The 19,662-nt window shown below is 57.2% G+C and overlaps 2 protein-coding genes across 2 annotated transcripts; both read left to right on the top strand.

Moving 5' to 3' along the window:
* Positions 1 to 531: 531 nt before the first annotated feature.
* On the top strand, positions 532 to 15,699 carry LRRC43 (leucine rich repeat containing 43). Its single transcript, XM_020283167.2, has 12 exons — positions 532 to 695; positions 1,158 to 1,418; positions 2,334 to 2,444; positions 3,450 to 3,589; positions 5,102 to 5,340; positions 5,950 to 6,137; positions 6,719 to 6,948; positions 11,819 to 11,960; positions 12,155 to 12,295; positions 12,399 to 12,587; positions 12,890 to 12,923; positions 15,559 to 15,699. The coding sequence occupies exons 1-12, from the start codon at positions 579 to 581 to the stop codon at positions 15,678 to 15,680; spliced, it is 1,914 nt and encodes a 637-aa protein (XP_020138756.2). The 5' UTR covers positions 532 to 578; the 3' UTR covers positions 15,681 to 15,699.
* Positions 15,700 to 17,547: 1,848 nt separating this feature from the next.
* On the top strand, positions 17,548 to 19,611 carry B3GNT4 (UDP-GlcNAc:betaGal beta-1,3-N-acetylglucosaminyltransferase 4). Its single transcript, XM_075996837.1, has one exon. The coding sequence runs from the start codon at positions 18,373 to 18,375 to the stop codon at positions 19,423 to 19,425; it is 1,053 nt and encodes a 350-aa protein (XP_075852952.1). The 5' UTR covers positions 17,548 to 18,372; the 3' UTR covers positions 19,426 to 19,611.
* The last annotated feature ends 51 nt before the right edge of the window (positions 19,612 to 19,662 follow it).

Raw genomic sequence — 19,662 nt, 5'->3', positions numbered from 1 at the left:
GCCCCACTGTGCGGCTGTGCTCCCAGGGATGGGGAGGTAAAACCGATCGGTCTGAAATGAGGTCTTGGTGCTAAAACGGTTATACAGGTAGACAGGGATAAACTCCTGACTCCAGGATTAGAGAGATGGACACTGCAATCCCCTGGCTGGAATCTTAAGATGTTTGACGTTGGGCTCGTTTCTCCTTTCTAGGTCTGTCAAATGGGTATAATAATCAGCACTTTCTGCAAGGAGTTCCTGGGAGGAGAAATGGGAACCGGTTGGGTGGGGAACCTGCGGTCTTGGGGCCATCAAAACCTGCAGGAAACGGCAGCACTTAAAGCCACCAGTCTGGTGGGGTCAGGGATTATTATCCCATTTTTACAGGTTAGGTCAGAAGAGGAAGCCCCGGTGGTCTGGGGCTGAGCCGGGGTCTGTCTCCCCCGGCCTGGGAGGGCTTTTCCTCCAGGGAAACCCGGCGCTCCCCCAGCAGCCCGGGATTCGGCAGCGCCCAGGTGGTCGCGCGCCCCCGCGGTTCGAGAACGCGCCCGCCCGGCGCCGCCGCGTCCTGGCGGTTGCCTAGCAACGCAGGGGCGAGCATGTCGGCGCGGCATTCAAGCGGGCACCGGACCCACCCGGGCACCGTGAGCGCGGCGGTGCGCCAGCACCTGCGGAAGCTGTGTCTGCACGAGTTCCCGTGCGGCACCGGCAGCTGGGTGCGGCGCGGCCGGGGGCGCCGCGGCCAGGCCTGGGCGGGCCGGACAGGCCGAGGGAAGGACCCGGCCCAGGCCTGGCTGGGAGCTGCTGGGCCTGAGGGGACTGTCTGGGGCGCGGCGGGGACTCAGACCCAGGGGCTGAGAGGAAGTTTGGGTCTGGCCATCTCTGCAGCGGAGACCTGGGGGGTTCTCAACTTGGGGCGACTTTGCCTCTTGTGGGACCTTAGGTGCCATCTGGGGGCATCTTTGATAGTCACAACCAGTGGGGCAGCTGCTAGTGGCGTCTGCGGAGTAGAGGCCAGGGATGCTGCTAACTGTCCTGCAGTGCACGGGACAGTCCCCACAACAAAGGACGACCAGGCCCAAAGGGCAACCGAGAACGACCCCGTTGGATCTTAAGAGATTCGGATCCTTCAGAGGGCTGTGTCACAGCTGGGACGTTCTCTGTCTCTGCCCCTGCAGAACAAGTCGCGCTTTCTCCCGCGAACTTGGCGAACATGGAGGGAGCTGATCCCCAGAGAGGAGGACACAGTGAGCCCCGGGGAGGAGACGGTGGAGGCCCTGCTGGGCCTGGTCCGCAGCCCCCACTCGCCCTGGGCGCTGCTGCAGGACTCGAGTGCGGAGGACCGTTTTCTGCGAGAACTGGCCATCCGGAACCCACTGATGCTCAAGGACTCCTTCTTCTACTCCTACTTCCGCTCCCTGCGGGTGGTGGACAAGGAAGTGAGCGCCACAGCGGCTTGTGGGGTTGGTGTTAGGGTGGCCGCTGTCCTGAGGGAGGGTGCAGGTGGGCGCCCTTCTCTGCAGCGCCTCTGGGGACCTGCGTCGGGGGCTGATACCAAGGCCAGTCTGTCCTCTGTCGAATTAATGTCGTCAGCTTGTCCCCACGCAGGGCCAGCTGCTGGTCATTCTTTGCCGTGGATCTTCCTCCACTGTGCATCTCACACGGCTCGTTCCTGGCGGACCTGCAGTTGACCTCCTGGGTCCCAGCAAAGGCCTTGTGGAGGGGCCATTTCAGTTCCACTTCATTTGAACTGTGAGGGCCCCAGGTCGCGCAGGGCTGGCAAACTGCTAACTGTATTCATTTCTGTCGCTAAAAAGCCACCTTTGCCTAGACTAGTAACAGAGCCCAACATTGTGTGGAAACTTAGTCTCAGGCTTCCCGAGCCTTTGCTTTGCTTTCTTTTTCCAGAGAAACTGGGCGATTACATGGTAGTTAGCAGATGAGTGGGGTGACTGACTTGTCCCGCTCTGCCTGGCGCTTTCTCAGTTCTAGCGCTGAAGGTGTTACGTCCCAGGAACCCCCTCCATCCAGGGCCATCTGGCACAGTGGGTCACCCTAGAGAATAGGGGCCCAGCTAGGAAGGGCCTCAGTGTCTTGGAGGCCACAGAGAACTGAGGATTCTTGGGCACAGGAGCTGACCTGGCATTCAGACACCACCTCCAGGCAGTGGAGGGGTGAGGGGTGGACGAGGCCCTTGAACCCTGGTGGAATGATGCGGGAATGGTTTAGAGAGGAGGGAGCACTGGGAGGTGACCCTGCGAGCGGACGAGCTGTGGTTTTCCTAAGGTAGCCTTGCCTTCTGCTGCAGTGCTGTCCTGCCCACTACCGCTTAGCTTCCTTGCCTTCTCCGCCAGGTGAGCCATGTGGACAAAGACCTCCTGAAGTTTCTAAAGCTGGAGGAGTTGGTTCTGAGCGCCAATCGAATCAAGGAGGTCAATGCTGCCAACCTGCCCCCAACGCTCAAGGTGAAGGAGCCCTGGGTCTGTTTAGGAGCTTTGAGCCAGGGCTGCCCCTCACCACCTACCGGGTTTGGCCGGGGCAGCTGTGTGCTAAGGCCCAGCTCCAGGCTTTTAAAATATAGGCCACGTTCCTCAAAAAGTTAAACGTAGAATCACCATGTGACCCAGCAGTTCCATTCCTCGTTATACGCCCAAAAGGATTGAAGACAGAATCCTTGCACAGTAGTGTCCACAGCCAAAGGTGCAAACGACCCAAGTGTCTGTAAACAGATGAATAAACAAAAGAAATGTGGTATATCCCTACAGTAAGGCATTATTCACTCATAAAAGGGATGAAGTACCAGTGCATGCTATAACACGGGTGAACTATGAATATAATTAATGCCATTGAATTAGACACTTAAAAATGGTTAACATGGCAAATGTTCTGTTATATATATTTTATCCCAGTAGAGATAGATTAAAAAGGGTAAGCCGGGTTTTACTGAGTCTTCAGCCGAGCATATCAAAATGGTCTTAATTTTAAACTAGAGGCTGAGAATGGTTACCTTAGTGGCAGAAGGGACTCCTGGGTGTGGCTGTGTGCCACGGCTCAAGAAAAACCCAGGCCTTTGAGTTGAGGCCTTGGGTGAGAGCTACGAGCGGGGAGAGGAAGGATTCTCGGTTATCTCTGGGTTTATTCCTTATTCCATCCGGGGTCCCTTTGGCTTTCACAGAAACATGTTCCCATGAGCTGAGAAGGTGCCAAAGTGTCATGCATCTCAACTCCCACCCACCCCAACGTCACCCCCTTTCCAGAATCTGAAGATTCTTTCACAAAAGGAAAGGAAACTTCCCAAGACCTGCAGGAATATTTTCTTCCTGGATTTTCAAAAGGGAGCCCAGCTGGGCCCAGGGAGGCGGGACATGAACACCTTGTGATTCCGCTTCTGAGTTTCCCAGGGCAGAAGGAAGGGCCCTAACCGTCAGTGCTGACTTAGCACCTTGCTGTGGCTGTCCCGTGGCCTCCAGGTGCTGGAGCTCTACGGCAACCTGATCAGCAGCCTGGAGTGTCTGTGCGCTCACCCGCCCCCGAACCTGCAGCACTTGGGCTTGGGCCACAACAAACTCCGCGGCCCTTCGGAAAGTCAGCACCTCACCTCCAGTCACTGGTAACTCGGGACCCCAAAGGGAGAGAGGGAGGGAGAGATTCAGCGTCAGGTGTGGGCGATTCTGCCCCGGGGGGCTTGGAGAACTCAACTTTGCTCTTCCTTTGACTCCCTGCTGGCTGCCAGCTCCGGCCCAGGCGTTCATTTCTCTGGCCCTTCCCACTGAAGCCCGGGAGGGATCCTAAGGGGCAGTGGGAGTGAGTCAGGCTCTTGGCGTTGGTGGCATACTTTAGGGCAGGGTCTCTCAACACGGGCTCTGTTGCCCTTTGGGCCTGACCGTCCTTTGTTGTGGGGACTGTCCTGTGCACGGCAGGATGTTAGCAGTGTCCCTGGCCTCTGCCCAGTGGGTGCCAGGAGCAGCTCCCCACTCGTTGTGACAATCAAAAGTGTCCCCAGATGGTACCTAAGGTCCCATGAGAGGCGACATCGCCCCAAGCCGAGAACCACTGCCCTGGAGACAGACAGAACCCTCTGTTACTCGGGACGCGCCGTCGTTATTGAAGAGCCAGTGTCTCGAGTTGTACACAACAGTCGCCTCCTGGTTATTGATGTTTGACGTTGTCCCTTGGCGGGTGAGCCGCAGAAAACTTAAAATCCTGGCTCTGAGAAGTGTGAGGGGGTCAGAGGCCACCCAGGAAAGGCCGTCAGGGCAGCTGGGCCAGGAAGGCCGCGCAGAGCGAAGGCAGCTGTGCCAGGCCCGACGGCCGCGCAGGGCAGGGCGCTGCTTCCTTCCTCACGGCCGCGACTGCAGGCAGCGCAGGTCAAACCACCTCGCTCCCCACCCAGGGCCCTGCGGCACTCCCTTGGGGGTCCAACGGTACCTGCTCCTGCAGGGGGAGGACCTGGTATGGAGGGGAAGGCCCCTCTCTGAGCGTGGTTTCCTTCTGCCCCCTTCTCTTCTGCTCCGGGGACGAGAGGCGAGGTCCCCAGGTTCAACCAGTGGGAAACCGAGCGGCGGTTGGAACGACCGACCGTGCTGACAGGCGCCCCTCCAGGCGCCCTTGCGTCTGTCCTCAGGGCTGGCATCGGTCTGCTCTCTAGCGCACAGCAGCGGGGAAGCCCTTCCCAGCCCCCTTTGCCAGGCACGGATGCAGCATCCTGTGGTCGTGTTCCGCTCTGGCTGTGACCAGCACTGTCCAGATGGCTTGTCCCTGCAGCCGCAGGACCCCCCTCCCTGTCCCCACGGTGCCCCACTCCTCCCCGGCCTTGCTGCCTGGGGTGGCACTAAGCATTTGCGGAGACCCTCCCGGGCGCACTCGGCGTGAAGGTGGGCAGAGGCAGGCTGCGACGGCCGTCCTGTGGCGCGGACTGTGAGGGCGGCGGCCTTACTGGACGGTGACGGTGGTGACGCAGAGCCGGGAGGTTATTCCCAGTCCAGGGTTGACCTGGGTCCTGGGTGGAACGAGGCAGGCCGAGCGTGGGCAGAGTCCTCAGGCTCGGCTGTCGTCCTGGGCACAGGACCGCCGCCCCTCGCCCACCTGGCTGCCTGACCCCGCACCTCCTGCCGCCCTCCAGGCCCAAGCTCGTCTCTCTGGACCTGAGCTTCAACGAGCTGACAGACCTGCAGGTCATGATGGTCAACCTCAGGAGCCTCAGGCAGCTGCGGCTGCTGGTGCTGCAGGGGAACCCGCTGGCGCTGGTGCCCTACTACCGCGGCTTCACCATCGACAGCCTGTTGCGGCTCTGCGTGCTGGACGACATCACCGTGTCCCCCAACGAGAAGCATCAGTTCCGGGGGCTCAGCCTCAGTGGCGGTGAGGGTGCCAGTGTGTAGGCAGGAGGTGGCACGGGATGCCCCAGCCTCTGCCTGGCCGTTCCCCACCCTTCGGGGTGCATGCTGCCCTCTGTCCCCGCAGCTCCCGTTTGACCCAGACCCCGGTCAGGTCCAGCTTCTCTTCTGGGTCAGAGTTTCTCCCAGGTGTAGATCCCTGGGATTGGGATTTGGAGACAGAAGAGGTCGGGAGGCCGGGACAGTTTTTTCAAGCCATTTCTTCACCTCCGTGGTGGCTTAAGATCACCCCCTTGTGGCCCATGCCACAAGGTGCACTGGAGCCCTCAAGGTCAGCGAGATAAAATGTTGACATCGGCAGTGCGCTGGGCACATGCTCAGATGGCGTGGATTTTTGATCTGCAGCCCTGTCTGTAACTATCCCTGCAAAGCAGCTGTCAGCGCTCCCATGGCTTCAGTGGGGTGTGGTGACTTAGCCCACATCACTCCTGTTCACTTGGCAGAGCTGGGATGTGCACCCCGGCCGGCCAAGCTCTAAGGCCCAGCCCTGCGTGGGGGAGAGGGCGGGGGACCGCGTCTGCCCGCCGCCTCCTGCTCCCACGGGTCCCTCAGTCCGGCCCATTCCTCCTTGCAGATTTCTTGGCACGTGAGGCGCAGCTTGTGGTGACCATTGGGAATGTCCGAGGGGTCGTGGACACCTCTGTCTTCCACTCAGAACCAAAGCCCGAAGGCCCTTACATCAGCTACAACTATTACGTGACCTACGATTTCATAGAAGAGGAGGAGGTCGTGGGGGACGAGTACATGGGCGTGCTGGCCGAGGTGCGCCCGGGCTGCTCCTGGAGCACGGGTGGCTCCGTGCGTGGGTGTGCTAGGTCCCTGTGCAGGCAGAACTGCTCCCTGGCGCCCAGGAACACCTGTGACGTGGAGCTGTCATTCGAGCCCCTGCTCGCAGCAGGGACCTGGCTTCAGCTCGGCCCCTTTCTTGCAGCTAGAGGGATTCTCGACCTGCACACGCCCTCTGTCCCCTCGAGATCCTGGCCTCATGAGGGGCAGCCCAGAATTTCATGAGGCCCCTCACTTCCAGCCCCCTCCTGCAATGTCCCCAGCACCTCCCTTCCCCCTCCACATGAGAAGAAAGCCCAGGACGCCATCTGACCGGGACCAGCGTGATGATCCCCGTCTCCCGCTCTGACACGGGAGCTGTTCCTGCTGCTGTGTTCACTCGTAGAACTTTCAGAAAAAGCACGACCAGCTCTTTTTTTTTTTTCAAACTTCCTGGCTTCTGAGCTGGTGCGTCTGCTCGTGCCTTGGGCTCCTGCAGACGCCGGTGGCTGCGGAGACAGTCCCAGGGCGTCGGAGCCATCTGAAGCCTGGGACGTGTTTCCGTGTCTTCCCCGCAGATCGTCAAGCCTTCTCCCAGCCCGGAATTATTTGTGGAGGAGGCATTTGCTGAAGAAGACTTCATGGAGGAGGCCAAAGAGTCCGTAGAGTCTGGGACAGGCGAGTCGGGAGAGTCGGACTCGACCCACGACTCTCCCGAGTCGGCCTCTGTGCCGAGGTCCTTGGACTCCGCGGAAGAGCTGGCCAAGTTGCGGCCTCGTGTAGATCCCCGGCTCCTCCCGTCCCCAGGGTAAGGACGGGAACATGGCCAGGGCAAGTGGTAGGGTCACTAGGGTGCCAGCACGCCGGGACCGCACAGCCGCCTGCCTTTCCGTCCCGATGGCCGAGCCACGCGGCGGAGCCCATGAGGCCCCGGGCTGTGAGCCCCGCGGGTGCGCCCGGGCTGGGTCCCATCTCCTGCAGTCCTGCCTCCGCCTGGAAGTGCAGCTAAACCCCATTTCCCTGAGCAGCCGAGGGTTTCTGCACGATTGAATGTCTTGAGTCAACTGAGCAATGGTAAATGGACACCCTTTTCCTCTCAGCCCTTGGGGTTGAAAACCTGTCGGTTTAGCTTTTTGATCCATATGGATGTATTCGGGCACAGAAAGTGTGGTAAGGGTCTTCCAACCCATATACTGTGGTTTTCATAAGTCCCATCTGGTCCATTTCATGGGTTTCATATGTATCACACATCTTATTTGTTAAAGAATTAATTTTGATGAGGAGGAATTTTACAGGAACTTACAGTCAGTTTTTATAGGTTTGTTTTTTGTTTTTTGTTTTTTTTTTTTTGAGACAGAGTCTCACTCTGTTGGCTGGGCTAGAGTGCCGTGGCGTCAGCCACGCTCACAGCAACCTCAAACTCCTGGGCTCAAACAATCCTCCTGCTTCAGCTTCCGAAGTAGCTGGGACTACAGGCACACACCACCATGCCTGGCTAATTTTTTCTAGTTTTAGTTGTTTGGCTAATTTCTTTCTATTTATAGTAGAGACAGGGTCTTGCTCTTGCTCAGGCTGGTCTCGAACTCAAGTAATGCCCCCGCCTCGGCTTCCCAGAGTGCTAGGATTACAGGCGTGAGCCACCGCGTCTGCCCAATAATTCTACCACTTTAAACGTTAGGTAAATTGGCAAATAAAAGTTTCCTTCCCTCCCTCCATCCAACTCATCTCATAGAATTAATTACTCTTAACAGTTTTGTGTATGTAATTCCCTAATTCTTCTTAAACAGACATATGTGTAGAATACACATATTTATATAATTTATTTTTTACAATAAAATGGACAGGTTCTATGTATTGATTTGAAATTTGCTGATTCTGCATATGGCATAGACAAAATACTTGTTCTTTTTTAAATAATTTGAGTGTAACGTGTATGGAGAAGTGTATGCATCTTACAGCCCGGTGGTGAGAACGCTTACATAAGCACCAGCCCGACTAGACGTGGAACATTATAGCAGCCCCCCAAGGCCACGCTCCATCCCAGTCCCAGCCCCCAGCTCCTCCCCAAGGTCACTGTCATCTCTCCTGTCTTCTAACACCATTAACTAGTTTTGCCTGTCTTAAAACTTTATATAGATAAAACCATGCAGTACTTTTTTTTTTTTTTTTTTTTTTTGAGACAGAGTCTCGCTTTGTTGTCCAGGCTAGAGTGAGTGCCGTGGCTTCAGCCTAGCTCACAGCAACCTCAAACTCCTGGGCTTGAGTGATCCTTCTGCCTCAGCCTCCCGAGTAGCTGGGACTACAGGCATGCGCCACCATGCCCGGCTAATTTTTTATATATATATCAGTTGGCCAATTAATTTCTTTCTATTTATAGTAGAGACGGGGTCTCGCTCTTGCTCAGGCTGGTTTTGAACTCCTGATCTTGAGCAATCCGCCCGCCTCGGCCTCCCAAGAGCTAGGATTACAGGTGTGAGCCACAGCGCCCGGCCTCATGCAGTACTTTTTTGTGTCCAGTTTCTTTTGCTCAAAATTTTGTTCATGAGATTCACCCGTGTTGTGTGTGGCATTAGGTCATTCTGTTTCCTTCCTGCGCAGTAGTCCATTGTGTGAATATACTGCATTTTATGTCCGTTCTGTTACTGTTGGACTTTGGGTTTGTTTCCAGGTTTGGGCTATAATGAGTAAACCTGCTGTTCATAGGAACATTCTTCTTTCTCTTTGATGTATAATTGTGGTAAAAAAAAATATATATGTATATGTTCAGCTTTAGGAGATATTGCCAAACATTTTCCCAAAGTGGTTGTCCCAATTTACCCTCTCACAAAAAGTAAAAGAGAATTCCAATTGCATCGCATTCTTGCTAACACTTGTTAGTCTTTCACTGTTAGCTTTTCTATTGAGTGTGTCGTCAGGGTCTCCAGGACCACCCCCAGGTTCAGTAATGCGCTGGGGGGACCCTCAGGACCCAGCTGTAGTCATACTCACGGCTATGATTTATTACCTTGAAAGCACACAGAGCAAGATCAGCCAGGGAAAGGGCATGGGCCAAGTCCAGAGGAGACCAGGCGCGAGCTTCCAAGAGCCCTCTCTCCGTGGAGTGTCACAGCATGCACTTAATTTAATTAATTCCCCCCGCAACTTGAGACGACACTCGTACGGTGTCTGCCAGGAAAGTTCCCCGAGTCTAGGAGTCGGGGGTTTTTGCTGGGGGCCGGTCATATAGGCACCTACCAAAATTCCTGCCTCCCGGAAGGACAGCCGGTGTTCAGCATAAAACATGTTGTTTGTATAAACGGTCTAGAAGCGATGAGCCGCTCTTACCAGCTGAGAGAATGCTGAGAACCCCCCAGAATCTTTCAAGATTCTGGAGGCATGCAAGATCCTTACCACACTTCCCAGAGGCCGCCAGGGGCCAGCTGCCAGCAGCCTTCCGAAGGGGAGCAGCCCCCCACCTGCTGCCTGGCCTGTCTCCGTAGGTGCATGTTATATCTCAGGGTGGTTGTAATGTGCTTTTCCCTGATCATGAATGCCCTAGGACACGCCTTCCTATGTTTATTGGCTATCTGGATTTCATCTTTTGTGGCGTTCCTGACTTTCTCACCCATCTTTTTTATTGGCTCGTCCGTCTTTTTCTCGTTCATGTGCGGGGTTTCCCCGTGCATTCTGGATACAAGCCTTTCTCGGTGTTATGCTCGGCAGGTAACTTCCCCATTCTCTCGCTTGCTTTTCCACTCTCTTAACACTGTCTTTGGATGAACGGACGTTTTCAGTGTGAAAGTTCCTATTTAAGAACCCTCTGGCCAGGCGTGTGGCTCCCACCTGTAATCCCGGCGCTTCGGGAGGCCCCGGCGGGCACACGCGTGTGGGAGGGAACGGCAGAGAGAAGCTCGAAGGTGACGGAGGGAGGGTGGGGGTTGGCAGGAGAGAGGGCTGGAGAGGTAGATGGAGAAAAAAACCCTCCTTCCTCCCCAGGGGAAACTGCTGGAAGGTTTTAAGCAGAAGAGTAACGAGGTCAGGGTTACGTTCCGGGAAGCGACTACAGTGAAGAAGGTGACGTTGTGCAGATAGATTGTGTCGCCTCCCCTTACTCACTTCTTCAGCAGATTTCTGAGTGTTAGCCTTTATATATCTGTATCATTTATATACAGTGTACAGTTATCACTAGTTTTGGGTTTTTTTTTTAATGTGGTTTTGTTTTTTTTTTATTCAGGAAGTTCTAAAATTTCTTTAACCTGGGAAAGTACAATTATTCACCTTGTATCTGAGGTTTTACTGTGTATCCTATTACTAAATGACATATGTTTTATTGTCTCATGCATTTTCCCCGTTTCGATGTTCCGCCTCGAGCACTGGTTTTGCTCAGTTCTTTTGCATCCTTCGTAAGCCTGGGCTGACCCCGTTGTGTCACTGGCCCTGCCGGCTGTGACGCGGCAGCACAAGCTTTCTCTGTGACTACACTGCCCTTCCTCCTCAGCGCTAGAATAAGTGAGTTATTTGATTTTCATCTGGTTTTTATCAGTGTTGAACTCGGGCATGTTTTAAATTTGTTACAGTATATACTGTTAATTCTTCTTCATGCTGTGATCAAGTATGTATTATCAAGTATGTATATCAATATGTATTAAATACTTCCCAGGCTTAACACTGCTTCGAGGTCACCGCAGTGTCCCGACCTGACATTGCTCCGGGTACACAGTCTGTGCTCCAGTCCGCGGCCAGGCTGGGGCAGCTTCCACCTGGGACCCAGTAGCTCGCTGTTCCGGGACTTGTTGCCTTTTGCCATACTTTACAATCCAGTGGCATAAATAACTCATTCATTTATTGATCGATCTGTTTATTCACAGATTATCACTCTAGGCACGCCAGGAACTAGGCTGGATACTGAGTATGTGGAAATCAGTATCCCCCAGTACATTCCTGGACTTCACCGCTGACAGCCCTCAGCTCTGCGTGTGTTGAATGTGCATGACAAAATTGCACCCCTTTTTAGCCCTTTTTGAGTGTACAGTTTACTGGCATCCGGTACATTCGCATCAGTGTGCCCCCATCACATCGTCCATCTCCAGAACTCTCCCCACCCTCCCAGACTGAACCCTGTTCCCGTTAAGCACTCGCCGTCCTACCCCTGCCCCAGCGCCTGGCACCCAGGGCCACGCTGCTGTCTGTCTGTGCATGTGGCGGCTCCCGGTGCGGCTGTGAGTGGAAGCGCGCGGTGTTTGTTCCGGTCCCTGTTGTTCTCTTTTAGATGGATTCTTTGGGTTTCCTGCTTTCTCTGCCAGGTGACTTTCCACACTCGGTTTGTCAAGCCCCAGGACATATCACAGTAGAATTCTGACTGCCACTAGGGCGTCCCTTTGTAGCGTCTCTACTCCTCTACGGCCGCGCTGCTGAGCTCCGCTTTAAGCTTCCGGTCCTGTCTCGTTTCCACGAGGCGCAGGGCGCGTCACGCCCCGGAAGGACTCTCCCTCGCGTTTCTCTGCCTTCTCCTCTGCGCCCACTTTCCCTCCTGGCCTTCTGGTCCCTCTGCCCTGTCGGGCGGTGGCCGGGTCCGCAGTCTCATGCCGTGCGTGGGCTCTGATGCTCAAGGTCTTCTCAGAGGTCCCCTCACAGCCTTGTCCCTGGTTCCTGGCCACAGCTTCCGGTGATGGCGCCCATGTCTCATGCCCCTCCCCAAGGACCGTCCTCTTCAGCACCGAGCGCAAGCCCTGGACTGACGTCATTCCCTGCAACTACGAGATGCTGCACACCTTCAAGGACCTGGTGTTGCTCAAGGCCTTCCTGCTGACAGGGACCACTGTGACCATCGTGGAGGAGAAGGTGGGCGGGCGGAGGCAGGGCCGGCTCATCCCACCCTTTGCCCGGTTCCAGATCCCGCGGGGCCATCCCATCCCTTTCCTTTCTGCAGGCACGGCCCCTTACACCCCTCTCTGCGCCTTTCCAGAATGGTGGGCGGGGCCACCCCTCGCCCCCAACGCACCTCTGCTCACCTGGGGTGGCTTTCCTGTTCCTAGATCCTGTCCTGGCCATTAGTGCCGCCTACTGTCGACATCCCCGTACCTGCCAAGAAAGGAAAAGGGGAGAAAGAGCAGAAAGGGAAGGAGAAAGAGAAGGGGAAGTACAAGTCCAAGAAGGAGGAGAAGGAGCCTGTCAAGGTAGCAGCCGGGATGGCCCGAGGTGCTCAGGCCCCGCAGAGGGGTGGGCGGCCCAGCTGCGGGCCCTCGCCCACCCGCCCCACGTCCCTGGCCTCATCCCCAGGAACGGAAGATGCCCAAGAAGAAGAGAGAGCTTCCCAAGGAGCTCCGCCAGGACCCGCCCATCCTGCAGGTGCTGGGCAGCGGCTCGGTGGTCCTGGAGCCCCTGCTCTCGGGGGAGCCCACGGTGACCAAAGTGTGCAACTTTGGGGTGATCCGCACCGCGGACTCCGACAAGCTGACACTTGCCAGGGTACAGCGGGCCCCTCCATGGCCCCCGCCTCTGCCTTCGCCCTCCCCACGGAAACCTCGCTGGGCCAGGGAGGGCCGTGAGGCCCGGGCTGTGGGAGGAGGAAGGCTGGCCCGGCAGGGCCTTTCCCTGGGTCGAACACGCAGGGACCCTCCGTGGGACTGGGGCGGGCACCCGCCTTACAGGCAGACCCCGTACCCCGCTGGACCAGCCGGAGGCCTTGGAGGGGGTGGGGCCCCAGAGACTCCCCTCCCCAGCATCTCCCCGCTCTAGTAAAGATCTCGTTTTGTGGTTCTTTCTCTCAGGATTTGAAGAAGCTTAAGAAAGGTGCCAGAAAAGGTGAGCACTGACGGTGGTGACCGATTGAGCCCCTGCGGGCAGCCCAGATGCGGCAAAGGAACAGAAGGGTGGACAATCCCGGTTCTGGCCCATGGCGGGGCCATTTCCACCCTTAGGCCATGTCCATCCCCGGGTCTTCCCAGCAGCCCCCAGACCACGTTGCCCTTGGGGGTCATGACGTGGGTGGGAAAGGGAGTCTCAGAGCGCAGGGTCCTCCGCCACCAGGTGACAGGCCTCGGCTTCAGGTCGCAGCCCTACTTTGCCATGTGGGAAGCTTCAGCACAGTCCCTGGGGAACGCCAGCAATTTTGATCAGGAAGAGAGAACAAGACTGGAAAGGATCACACTTAACTGAATCCTAGAACAAAACTCAAGAATATGTGTAAGAACACAAAAAGAGACACCACTTAAGCTAAAATTCATAATGTCTGCCATCCAATAAGAAATTGCTAGGAATGCAAAACAAGAAAAGGCACTATGGAATTGATCAATCAAAATTGACTGAGAAATGACATATATGATAGAATTAGTGGACAAGGACACTAAAACAGTAATTAAAATTGCACTCTGTATATTCAAGAAGCTAGAGGATAGCTCTCTGGGAGGCCGAGGCGGGCAGATTGCTCAAGGTCAGGAGTTCGAAACCAGCCTGAGCAAGGACAAGACACTGTCTCTGCTAAAACTAGAAAGAAATTAATTGGCCAACTAAAAATATATAGAAAAAATGAGCCAGGCATGGTGGCACGTGCCTGTAGTCCCAGCTACTCGGGAGGCTGAGGCAGGAGGATCCCTTGAGCCCAGTAGTTTGAGGTTGCTGTGAGCTAGGCTGACGCCATGGCACTCTAGCTTGGGTAACATAGTGAGACTCTGTCTCAAAAAAAAAAAAAAAAGGAAGCTAGAGGAAAGATTGAACATGTTAAGTAATGACATGGAAGATAAATCAAACTTTTAGAGATGAAAACTTCAATGTCACATGACAGTTACATTCAATGGGATTAACAGCAGTTAGACAATGCAGAAGTAAAGTTTAGTGAACTTGAAACAATAGAAACTGTCTAAAATTAGGCAGGGCATGGTGGCTAACACCTGTAATCCCAGCACTTCGGGAGGCCAAGGCAGGAGGATCTCTTGAGGCCAGAAGCTAGAGAGCAGCCCTGGCAACATCATGAGGCCCTATCTTTCCAAAAAAAAAAATAAGAAAAATTATCCAGGCATGATGGCTGTGCCTGTAGCCCCATGTACTTGGGAGGCTGAGGCAGGAGGATCACTTTAAGCTCAGGAGTTTGAGGCTGCAGTGAGCTACCATCAAGCCATTGCACTCCAGCCTGAGTGACAGAGCAAGTCCCTGTGTCAAAAAAATAATAATTGTAGGTCTATACACTAGCAGTGAACAATCAGATATTGAAATTTTAAAATACCATTTATAATAGCATTGAAATAGGGATAAATCCAACAAAAGATGTGGAAATCCTGTTCACTGAGAACTGTAAAATGTTGTAAAGGGAGAGATGCATATGTACGTGGATTAGAAGGTTCAATTTTGTTAAGATGTTGGTTTTCCTCAAATTGATTTACGGACTCAACATAATCTCAGTCATAGTCTTGGCAGAATATTTTAGTAGAAATCAGCAAACCTATTCTAAGATTCACATGGAAAGGACCTAAAATAGGCAAAACACTTTGAAAAAGAAGAACAAAGTTGGAGGACTTACACGACTGGACTTCCAAGAGCCATGCACGCATGACACGCACACCTGACTTGTCATACTTGTTTGTGGGAATAAGATGATCTTTTTTTTGTTTGTTTTTGTAATTCTCTTTAATGTCGGTCTTAATTGAAGACACCTGAATTTTTATAGCTACTTCTGTAGTCAGTTGCTTGTGATGATTACAGTGTATGAAGGAAATCCAACCTCATGCAGACACATAATTGGAAAGGAGGGGGTATTTTTTAATAGGCTTTCAAATAATTGAGGATATTCTTTAATATAACACCAAATTTGACATTTTTAACGGTTGTTACAATGTGAAAACTGAATCCATAATGAAATTTTTCATAAGTTAGATTAAAATCTATCGGTCTGCTTGGCATTTTGAATGGATATTTATCATGCATGATTTATAACATGCATTGGTTATTTGTAAACTACAGTCCGAGTTATGCAGATTTTACAGCTGTTAATACATTCCTTATACATTATCCAAAAATCACTTTAATATCACCATCCCTATTCATTAGAAAAGTCTTTTAAGTACTGGACAACTGGTAAATTCATGGTGGCAGATGCAGTGTTCCAAAATTACAATTTCCAGCTGAAAGCTCAAAAGTTATAAATTTATTTATCGAAATACTTTCAGTTTTCCCTGAAGTGTCAGAATTACTTGAGTTTCAGAAAAATATCTTCCCAATTCCCAAGTCTGAACATCCACAGTCAGTGTTCTTTCCAGTAAAAACGGTGTTCCGAGAAAAACAGCCGCTAGTTCGTCGCACAACTCCAACAGGTGCGACTTATCAAATGACATACTTGCGATTTAGTTTTCTTGTCACGGGTACGGCGGGCGGACCGCAGTGAGGACGGCGGACGGGGCTGTGGGTCTGGCCGGCCGGCCTCACCGCTCGCGTTTGCATTTTGCAGAAAGGCCCCCGCCCCCGGCGTTCGACAGCGAGTACTGCCCGGAGCCGCTGACGGTGGAGGTGCAGGTGCAGCTGGTGCAGAGCCGCTCGGCCGGCGAGGCGCTGCGCGCGTCCGCCATGTAGCCGGGCAGTAAAGGCGGCTCCGCGCACGCGCCTCGCTCTGTCCGCGCGGCTGGGGGGGCGGCGCGGGGAGGGGCGGCCTTCTCGGCGGGGCCCGCAAAGCCCGGGGTCGGCGGGGCCGGGGGCGGGGCGCGGGGGGCTTGTGCACCGGGGAGGCCCGGCGGGCGGGCGGCACCTGCGGGCGGGCGGCACCTGCGGGCGGGCGGCACCTGCGGGCGGGCGGCACCTGCGGGCGGGCGGCACCTGCGGGGCCCGCACCACCCCCCAGCGCCCGTGCCGGGGCGTGTCCCGCGCGGGAGACCCGCCCCGCCCCGCCCCGCCCCGCCCGGCCCGCCCTATATCCCGCACCTGGGCGCGCGGGGCAGCTCCGCCGCGCTGCTCCCCGCCCGCGCCCGGCCGGCGTGGCGCCCAGGTAGGTCCCGCGGGCGGGTCGCGCCGCGGTGGGGCGGCCGTGTCACCCGCGCGGGGAGGGAAGGACGCCCGGCTGCCCGGCCCCGCCCCGGCCCCCGGCGGTGGTCGCCGCGCTCGGCTGCGGTCGGTCCGCGGCGGGGCAGAAGCCCCCGTCGTGCTCCCGCCAGCCTGCGCGGTTCCCTCGCGGCGTCGCTCCTTGCTCGGCCACCGCGGACCCTGTCGGCCCCAACGGCCCTCTGGACACGCGGGTCGAAGAAGGAAGCGGACCTCGGCTCTTTCCCGCGTCACACGTGTCGGGCACCGAGTCCCTGCGAGTCCCTGTCGGCCCAGGAGCAGGCGCAGCTCCGGGACCCGCGCCCCCCTGCGGCGGCCGTGCGCCCGCCAAGCCCGCAGCGGCCCGACAGCCGCGGGAAGGGCCGGCGGGGAGCGGGAAGGGTCGGCGGGGAGCTGTGTGGGGTGCGGGAGGGCCGGCGGGGAGCGGGAAGGGCCGGCGTGGAGCCGGGTGGGGGTGCGGGAGGGCCGGCGTGGAGCCGGGTGGGGGTGCGGGAAGGGCCGGCGGGGCTGCGGGGAGGGCCGGGGGGCGGGGGGGGCGCGGCAAGGGCCGGCGGGGAGCGGGAAGGGCCGGCGTGGAGCCGGGTGGGGTGCGGGAAGGGCCGGCGGGGCCGCACCCGCGGGTCCCGCGCACCTGGAGCGCGTCCCGCCCGGACACCGCAGCCGCCCCGGTGCCGGCGTCGGGGCAAGAGCAGTTCTGCAGCTGGGAGACCGGCCGGCCCGGCCCCTTAGCTCAGCGGCGCCAGCGGCGGCGTTTTCAAAAAACGCGAATTCTTTCACTGCTTCTGCCAGAGCCCCGTGGGGTTGGCCCTCGAGTGCAGCCCGCTCCCCGGCTCTCCCGCAGCCCCTTCCGCCGTCCCCTTGTCTCCGGCGCTCCCGCCGCGCCGAGCTCGCCCTCCTCGCACGGCTCCCCCACCCCGGTCTGTCCCTGTCCCCGGTCTGTCCCTGTCCCCGGTCTGTCCCTGTCCCCGTTCAGTCCCTGTCCCCGTTCAGTCCCTGTCCCCGTTCAGTCCCTGTCCCCGGTCTGTCCCTGTCCCCGTTCAGTCCCTGTCCCCGGTCTGTCCCTGTCCCCGGTCTGTCCCTGTCCCCGGTCTGTCCCTGTCCCCGGTCTGTCCCTGCTCACACGTCCCTCTGCCAAGGAGGGTGTTTGTTGTTAACCAACCCGGCGACAGTGACTTCGGGTCGCTTCATTCCGTTACCCGCCCTAACCTGCGCACGCCGGCTGGTCCCTCTCCTCCGGGAGGGCAGTGACCTGTCGTGCCACTACGTCCCGCACCTGGCAGAGTTGCTTTCCTGGCGGCAGCGGTGGGGACAGCTTGTGCGGTAGACTGGTTAGTAGTGAAGGGGTGAGGGAGGGGGCGGGGAGAGGACACTGGAGGGACGAAAATGGCAAGGTGGGACACTGACACCTGGCTTTGTCACTGTGGACCTTGGGCAGGTTCCCCTGCTGGATTCTGTCCTTGTCCTTCTCTTGGGGTCGCTGAGGGACCTGGTGGGAGAAGTCAGCACTGTGCACGGGGCGGGAAGAGGGTGTGCAGGGTGGCCTGGGGAGCCACCTCTGGTGCCAGTCGCCAGCTCTCCTGACCCTGCCCTTTGGTGTGTGGTTTTGTCTCAAAGCCCAGTTAACCGACTCCTCCTCCCCCGCAAACCCGAGCACTGCAGGCAGGTGTGAAGGGGGTGGTGGTCTCTGGTGGCCGCGGCCACCTGTGCCCTGCAGTGCTGGGTGACCCCGTAAGCGCAGTGCCACCCTGTAAGCGCAGCGCCTGTGGCCCGGTCGTCTCCACGACACCCAACAGCCTGCTGCAGACGCACCAGGCAGTCGCCACACCTTTTTCGTTTTAAATGATTTGACTTCAGACTTCAAGAACCGCGAGCATCAGGTTTCCTGAGTGAATTTCGTCCACAGCTAACCTAAGTCTGCGCAGGTTTCACTGTTTTCACTCAAACTCGTCAGGTATTTGAGTTTCTCAGAAAGGCTAAGAATTCGCGGGGCGTCTCAGCTTTGAGGCGAGGGCTGGCAGGCGTGCTTGCTCTGTCCTCTGTCCTCCGAGGCAGGGACTCTGGAGAGAGCCAGAGGACAGCCGAGAATACAAGGAAGTCCCGGCGGCCAGCAGGGTCTTAGCTGCTGGGTTGAGGGAACTCTCGCTCAGCTCAGCCGTGGGGACAGGGACCCGGTTGGGGAGGGCGGTGGGGCAGGGCCCTGCTGAGGCGCTGTCTCCCTGCAGGGCCCGCGATGCTGCGCAGGCTGGCCCGGCTGCTCCCGTGCAGCCTGGCGCTGCTGCTGCTCAGCGGCCTGCTCTTCCTGCGCAAGGAGGCAAAGCCGGCCGGGGACCCCTCGGCCCCCCAGCCCTTCTGGGCTCCCCCAGGGCCCCGCCGCAGCCAGTGTCCGCCCAACCGCACAGGGGCTAATGCCTCCCTGTCCCTGCCTAGCCGTCACCGTCTCTTCTTGACCTATCGCCACTGCCGAAACTTCTCCATCTTGTTGGAGCCTTCTGGCTGCTCCAAGGACACCTTCCTGCTCCTGGCCATCAAGTCACAGCCTGGTCACGTGGAGCGGCGTGCGGCCATCCGCAGCACATGGGGCCGGGCGGGGGGCTGGGCCAGGGGCCGGGTGCTGAAGCTGGTGTTCCTCCTGGGGGTGGCAGCACCCCCGCCCCCCGCCCAGCTGCTGGCCTACGAGAGTGGGGAGTTCGATGACATCCTGCAGTGGGACTTTGCAGAGGACTTCTTCAACCTGACGCTCAAGGAGCTGCACCTGCAGCGCTGGGTGGCAGCTGCCTGCCCCCAGGCCCACTTCATGCTAAAGGGGGATGATGATGTCTTTGTCCACGTCCCCAATGTGTTAGAGTTCCTGGACAGCTGGGACCCAGCCCAGGACCTCTTGGTGGGAGATGTCATCCGCCAGGCCCTGCCCAACAGGAACACCAAGGTCAAATACTTCATCCCGCCCTCCATGTACAGAGCCCGCCACTACCCACCCTACGCTGGGGGTGGAGGGTATGTCATGTCCAGAGCCACCGTGCGACGCCTCCGAGCAGCCGTGGAAGAGGCGGAGCTCTTCCCCATCGATGACGTCTTTGTGGGCATGTGCCTGAGGAAGCTGGGCGTGAGCCCCACGCACCACGCCGGCTTCAAGACGTTCGGGATACGACAGCCTCTGGACCCCTGCCTGTACAGAGGGCTCCTGCTGGTGCACCGCCTCAGCCCCCTGGAGCTGTGGACCATGTGGGCACTGGTGACAGATGAGGGGCTCAAGTGTGCAGCTGTCCACAGACCCCCGCTCTGAGGGGGGTGGGGTGAGCAACAGCCCAAGACTGAACTCATGTTGATTTTCTATCTGCCTCCCGCTGGTCCGCAGGAAATGCTGACACTGTTTTTGTAATCTCCCACCCCCTAGCGCTGATTAAAGACGGTGCCCTGGCTGACGTGTCCGGCGCGTGTTGAATGGGAGCAGGCATGGCCGACATGGCCACCTCCACGGGGCGAGGCTGGGGCTCTGGCAGGCTGTGGTCTGAGGGGGAGG

The sequence above is a fragment of the Microcebus murinus genome, chromosome 22 (genome assembly GCF_040939455.1).
Source record: "Microcebus murinus isolate Inina chromosome 22, M.murinus_Inina_mat1.0, whole genome shotgun sequence".
NCBI lineage: Eukaryota > Metazoa > Chordata > Mammalia > Primates > Cheirogaleidae > Microcebus > Microcebus murinus.
Note: the sequence above shows the minus strand (reverse complement) of the source record. Positions and strands in the feature narration are given on the sequence as shown.

What these genes read in the sequence shown, in the direction of transcription:
- LRRC43 (XM_020283167.2), top strand. Translation starts at nt 579, where the DNA reads ATGTCGGCGCGGCATTCAAGCGGGCACCGGACCCACCCGGGCACCGTG. An exon ending in ACATGGGCGTGCTGGCCGAG is followed by an intron (nt 6,138 to 6,718) that starts GTGCGCCCGGGC and finishes TCTTCCCCGCAG; the next exon opens with ATCGTCAAGCCTTCTCCCAG. An exon ending in AGGAGAAGGAGCCTGTCAAG is followed by an intron (nt 12,296 to 12,398) that starts GTAGCAGCCGGG and finishes CCTCATCCCCAG; the next exon opens with GAACGGAAGATGCCCAAGAA.
- B3GNT4 (XM_075996837.1), top strand. Translation starts at nt 18,373, where the DNA reads ATGCTGCGCAGGCTGGCCCGGCTGCTCCCGTGCAGCCTGGCGCTGCTG.